The sequence below is a fragment of the Arachis hypogaea genome, chromosome 5 (assembly GCF_003086295.3).
Source record: "Arachis hypogaea cultivar Tifrunner chromosome 5, arahy.Tifrunner.gnm2.J5K5, whole genome shotgun sequence".
NCBI lineage: Eukaryota > Viridiplantae > Streptophyta > Magnoliopsida > Fabales > Fabaceae > Arachis > Arachis hypogaea.
Window position 1 is genome coordinate 517,133 of NC_092040.1, and position 6,606 is coordinate 523,738.

The 6,606-nt window shown below is 31.8% G+C and overlaps 2 protein-coding genes across 2 annotated transcripts; one reads left to right on the forward strand and one right to left on the reverse strand.

Annotated features, from left to right (window-relative positions):
• Positions 1-607: 607 nt before the first annotated feature.
• On the reverse strand, positions 608-3,431 carry LOC112799970 (probable mannitol dehydrogenase 3). The gene is made up of 5 exons (XM_025841990.3): positions 3,203-3,431; positions 3,018-3,131; positions 2,128-2,641; positions 1,869-2,022; positions 608-1,022 (listed from the first exon to the last, which is right to left on the reverse strand). The coding sequence occupies exons 1-5, from the start codon at positions 3,304-3,306 to the stop codon at positions 817-819; spliced, it is 1,092 nt and encodes a 363-aa protein (XP_025697775.1). The 5' UTR covers positions 3,307-3,431; the 3' UTR covers positions 608-816.
• A 754-nt stretch (positions 3,432-4,185) lies between these two features.
• On the forward strand, positions 4,186-6,311 carry LOC112799972 (probable mannitol dehydrogenase). Its single transcript, XM_025841992.2, has 5 exons — positions 4,186-4,612; positions 4,741-4,854; positions 4,982-5,495; positions 5,675-5,825; positions 5,930-6,311. Exons 1-5 carry the CDS (start codon positions 4,512-4,514, stop codon positions 6,133-6,135), a joined length of 1,086 nt encoding a protein of 361 aa, XP_025697777.1. The 5' UTR covers positions 4,186-4,511; the 3' UTR covers positions 6,136-6,311.
• Positions 6,312-6,606: the final 295 nt, after the last annotated feature.

The following is a 6,606-nucleotide window of genomic DNA, read 5'->3' on the forward strand; positions in this document are numbered from 1 at the left end:
ACACAATATATTTTTGGTTACACTTTTCTTTTATATTTTTTATTTTTGATAATAAAATAAGGCAATTACTCAAATGAAGATGATAAAAACACCTTTTTATAAAGATGTTTTGTTTAAAAGTTTGATTTATTTATTTAACTACACTTTAAATAAAAACAACACTTTTATAAATATCAAAATCTAACCATCAAATCTATTATCCAAAGGTAAAAAAAAATATTTTCATATGAAGACAATTATAAAGTCTTTGTTCTAGTATCCACCTTAAAATAATTGAAAACATTAAAAAGTGAAAAAGATTAATATATATATATATATATATATATATATATATATATATAATGGATTAAAAAGTGAAAAAATATTAATAAAAAAAAGTATACATAAAAAGTGACTAACTATAAAATTTGTGTGTATTAGTGTGTAGAAGAGGACTGAATTTTAAAAATAGTCTTTCAAATTCATAATTTTTATTATTTTATATTTTCAAATCTAAATTTCACTATAATCTATAAAATTTAGTTTCAGAAACTATATTAAATATTAATAACTAATTACTGATAAAAAAATTAAATATGTTGAGACAGTTAAAATAAAAAGAATCATATTTATTTTAGCTTTCAAACACATACTAAATTTATTTATAAGATGTAAATTTTGTTGACAACTGAAATGTCAAATTACAGAAACATCAACTTTATTTAAAATACATAAAAAGGAAATTAAATTGAAAAACATGATAAAGATGAAACTCTCTATTGTAATTTTAATCATTCTTCATTGATTCACCCATTATTCTTTTCTGGAGCAAAAATCTCAAGAGCTTGGTTTTAGTGTGTTTTCAACATCAATGACGAATCGATATTTGACATCAGCTTTAGCGAGGCGCTCCATTGCAATGTTCACGTAATCCATGGGAACAACTTCAATCTCAGGCTTCACATTATGTTTTGCAGCAAAATCAATCATTTCCTGTGTCTCTTTCAACCCTCCAACCAGACTACCAGCAACAAGTTTTCTTCCTAAAAATAATGAAAATTACTTGTTTGTTAACTTCAAAACCTTTTTATGTTGACATACACTAGCATTTGGTCCACCCTAATTTCTTTAATGTTATTCTAATCATTAACTCTTTCTTTTGTTTTCCGTCTAACTAACACAGTTAATAAAGTAGTAAATTGACAAAGATTAAGAGAGCAAAAAATAAAAATTAAAGAAAGAAACAAACGTTGGCTAGTTATGATTAATTTAAAATGTTAATTTTCAATATTTTCTAGTATCCAAATATGTATAAATAAGAATAAAATAGTGAATTCACAAAGATTAATAAGAGATCAAAAGAAAAATTGAAGGAATAAGAAACATGTTGAGAATTATTATTGACTTAAAAATTGTAATCTTTTTCCTAATATATAAGAATGTTAGACGAAATTATAATATAAAAATAATGTTGAATGTTAATAAAATTCTCTTTTACCTGAATTTTCTCTCTTTTTATCTTCTTGATTATCAATTCTTACTCTAAGTTAGATATATCATATTAAAATTTTATGTTACTTATGCACTAAAATCAATCATCAAAGTTAGCCACTAATATAAAATACATGTTAAAATATAAATATACGTTGAAAATAAATTAAACTACACATAGTCTTTTCATACTCACATAGAGGTTACGGTTCGAATCTCACTCCTAACTTTAAAAAAAAACTACACATATATTTATACATAAATATATTGACCACTGATTTAATATACAAATAACATTTTTTGTAAAATCTATTATCCATCATAATCATTTCCACTTCTAATTACGCATTATATTATTGTTAAGACATAGCATGTGAAGATATTCTTTATACACTTACCCATAATCAAAGGAAAGGCTGGCACTTCCAGAGGCTTCGAAACTGCCCCAACCATAACAAGTTTTCCATGAGTCTTTAATAAGCCAATTAGAGGTATAATGGAATGAAGAGCAGAAACTGTGTCAATGATGCCATCCAAACTTTCCTTTGCACCCTATAGAATGACAATTGTTAATTCCTCATTGTTCTCTATTTCTAATTAAGACTTTATCTGGTTAAGGAGTCAAAATTAAATGATTAAGTGTGATTTATATTTTACCTCCATCTGCTCTAGATCATGACTAACCAAAAAAGAATCAGCTCCTAAATGAATTATTGCTTCGTCCTTTTTGTTGGGTGAAGTACTAATGACAGTGACCTTAGCCCCATGGGCTTTGGCAAACTTGGCTGCCATATGGCCAAGCCCACCAAGCCCAACTACACCCACATGCAAACCAGGCTTATCAAGCCCATAATATTTAAGAGGGCTGTACACTGTAATCCCAGCACAAAGGAGAGGAGCCGCAGCATCAAGAGGTAGCCCTTCAGGAATTCGAATCACAAAGAGTTCATCAACAACCATTGAGTCAGAGTAACCACGATAAGTGGTGGTACCATCGATGTTTTTGGCACCTTGTGTTACAATGTTTTTGGGACAGTAATTCTCAAGATTGTCAATACAATTTTGGCAGGAGCGACAAGATTCTACGAAGTATCCCACACCCACTTTGTCTCCAACTTTGTACTTTTGTACTTTGCTTCCCACCTCTTTCACTATGCCAACTACTTCATGCCTGTTTATTTCAAAAACCAATTCTGTTAAAGGTGATTTTTCACATTATTAGCTTATACTGAAAATTTGAAATGAATCAAAAGTGCAAGGAGACAACAAGAATCAAAGTACGTGGAAACTCAGGTGCAGTCAACTTCACGTCAAATAGATAATTAAAAGTAGTTAGATGATTTGACTGATTTGACTAAATTTTCATCTAACGAACTTCACGTGAATAACTATCAACTTCACGTGAAGTCGAATGCACCTGAGTTTTCACCTTAATATAAATCACTAATTTTACTTTTGGACTTAGTAACTAACTATTAGAATTGAAATTAAATAAATCTGACTTAATTTAAAAAATGAATTCATAAAGAAGTAGAAAGCATATATACCCGGGGACAATTGGGTAGATGGAATTGCCCCAGTCGTTCTTCACCATGTGCAGGTCCGTGTGGCATATACCACAATACAACACTTTTAATGCAACGTCTTTCTCTCCAATTTCCCTGCAACTTTGAAAATTCATGATCAGCACCCGGTCCATTTTCATTATATTAAGAAAAACAATGGAGTGAACCTTCTAGAGAAATTGAAAGGGGAGAGAACTCCAGAAGAATCCCTTGCTGCCCATCCAAAAGCCTTCCTAGGATGCTCAAATTCAGGTTGTGATGATGGTGCCATTTGAATCTATGTCAGTGTATTCTTGTATTTATTTCACTTCAAAGGCGTAGTAATTATGTTGAAACAAATAAGATTCTGAGTGTGTTGGAACTAATGAATATTCTGCTCGCTATTTATAGGCTAAGTGGGATGGTGACTTTTTTATTTAATCAAATTAGCATATCATGGTTCTTGAAACTAATTTGGATTGTAATTGGCTAAAAATAGACCTTTAAATAAAATTTAAATTTGTAATGAATTATTCGTTGGGTTGTTGAACTAGCAGATATCATAAAAAAAAAATTTGGAAAACAATTTCGTCGTATCAAAAAAATAAAGAGGATTTGGACCCGATCCAGAGGGAGAGCGTCACATGACCAAGTCGACGGAGGATTTGGCCCATGTAAATAAACGGAAAAAAATACTATCAAACTTGAAAAATTGACTTTTACGGTTTTAAACCTTTAATATTATCAGCAGACACTGTCAACATCTATATAGCTCATTCAATACGTCAACAAGTATTAGAATATAAAAAATTCTGTTATTTACATTAATCTTTTGGTATATCATTACTTACAATTTTTTATTATATTGGATATAGAAGTAATTGGTGAGAAAAAATAAATTTAATAATATGCATTAATTTCAAAGAAAAAAATTCATATTTTTTAAGTGCACCAAAAAACAGTAAATTAATTTGTATAAAAACACTCCAAAAATAAAAAATGTTATTCGTATTTTGTGAGGTAAGGTACACCGTGCATCTTAAATGATAAAGAATTGGTAACAAAAATGGTATAAAATGTTAGCCGCCCCGGGGTAAGACGTTGACAAGTTTACAACTTACAAGGAGACATAATTCTGGTAATAAAATTGTATAACGCAGCCCTCTTTATGATTTAATATACATCAATATCTACGAAGAAAGAACCAACTTGGGTTGGTCGAGTAAGCTCACTTGTTCGTTTAAACAAATGTTGAGAATTCGAATCCCGTCTTGTATATGCAGTAATTCATTGGCTAACGATAAACCCTTAAATGGAGTCTTAAAAGAAGCCAATAAGCTGAGGTTAGAGTTGGACTTAGCCAATAATCGCTTTCGGCAAATTAAATGCGAGCTCACAGATGAGTACAAATTCTTAGTGAAATATCTTAACAGCACTTATTAGCCTTAGAAAGCCATTATTGTCTTCCCTTAAGATTTGTGAAATTGAGAGATTCAAATGGCAGCATCACAACATGAATCTGAGCATCCTAAGAAGGCTTTCGGATGGGCAGCAAGAGATTCTACTGGTTTTCTTTCCCCTTTTAACTTCTCAAGAAGGTTCATTCACTTTACCTTATTTGAACTCTTGCATGTGCTGAGTAGCGAGTAATTTGTTAGATCTAATTATGATTATGATTGCCCAAAAGAAGAGAGGATTTAATGAATGTCCAATTTAATTATTTCAGGGAAACGGGTGAGAAAGATGTGACCTTGAAAATATTGTACTGTGGAATATGCCACACTGACCTTCACTTGTCCAGGAACGACTTCGGCGTTTCCATTTATCCATTAGTACCAGGGTATCTTTCATTCCTAATTCATAGTATACAAAAATTAAAATAGATTTTGTTATGTTCTGTCTCAGAAATAAATAAGCACAGATATCAACTACTAAAAAAATCCTTGATGATAATGATATATATACAGGCATGAGATAGTTGGGGAAGTGACAGAGGTGGGAAGCAAGGTAGAAAAGTTCAAGATTGGGGACAAAGTGGGTGTTGGAACCATGGTTGACTCCTGCCGTTCATGCCAAAGCTGTGTTGACAACCTTGAGAGTTATTGTCCAAAAAAGATTCCCACCTATGGATTTAAGAATGTCGACGGCACCACCACATACGGAGGCTTTTCCGACACCATGGTAGCCCACGAGGACTTCGTGATTCGAATTCCCCACGGACTACCACTTGATGCAGCCGCCCCTCTGCTCTGTGCTGGGATTACAGTTTATAGCCCCCTCCGGTACTTCGGACTCGATAAGCCCGGTTTACATCTTGCTGTGGTTGGTCTTGGCGGCTTAGGCCACCTGGCTGTCAAGTTCGCCAAAGCCTTTGGCGCTAAGGTCACGGTTGTTAGTACATCGCCTCATAAAAAGAAGGAGGCGTTGGAAAATTTGGGAGCTGACTCCTTTGTCATAAGCACTGACCAAGATCAGATGCAGGTATTAGAAATATAATTATTCATATTATTTATTTTTATCGGTTTAAATTTTTAAGATAAGTGATTCGGTTGACAAATAAATAAGAACATTATTATATGCATCATTTTTTCGTATACATTTAGCATTAACAATTTGTGTTTTATAGCTTATAAAGAAATGTGTAATTCTTCATTTTGCAGGGTGTTATTGGTACAATGGATGGTATTATTGACACGATTTCTGCAGATCATCCTTTGTTACATTTGCTTGGAATGTTGAAGTCTCATGGAAAGCTTGTATTGGTTGGTGCAGTAGCGAAGCTAGAGCTGCCAGTGTTTCCTTTAATCATGGGTAAGCATAAAAAAAATATTCTGTATTTTTATGACTAAGTAATTAATAATATAATATTTGCTAGTAGCTATGAAGTTGTTCAAGTGTTTTTGATAACGTGGCAGGGAGAAAAATAGTAGCTGGTAGTAGCGTTGGAGGGTTAAAGGAGACTCAAGAAATGATTGACTTTGCGGCTGAGCATAATGTAAAAGCTGAGATTGAAGTCATTCCTGTTGACTATATCAACACAGCAATGGACCGTCTTTACAAAGCAGATGTGAAATATAGATTTGTCATTGATATCGGAAACACACTCAAGTCTAGCTCTTAAGCTTTGCTGTACTTAATTAAATTTCAGCAAAATGAACCATGATGGCCAAAAATAATAAGAAATGAATTAGTATGACAACTTTTAGTTTTATTACTGTCTTCTATCATTGAGATTCCAAATTGTTGTGTATTTGTGTGATTTCATATCTTAAATAAAAGGATGGTTTGTACGTGATCTGGGATTGGAGTTATTCCTCTAACTACAAATCAAAGTTTTATACGGTACTCTTTATTAATCATTTATGAGCGGTTTCAAATGCAAATTGGTTGCTTGAATTGGTTTGTGTATTAAGAACATAAAATTAAATATATAAATAGGAGAATTCGGTAATAAATATAACTATAAAGAAAGAGACAAATAAAAGTTTCTTTCTATCTTAAGATATAAATTTTTAGTTTGTACCTTTCTTAAAGAAGTACAAATTAAATCGAAAGGACAATATTTTTTCTATTTCCATCCAAAATAATTAAA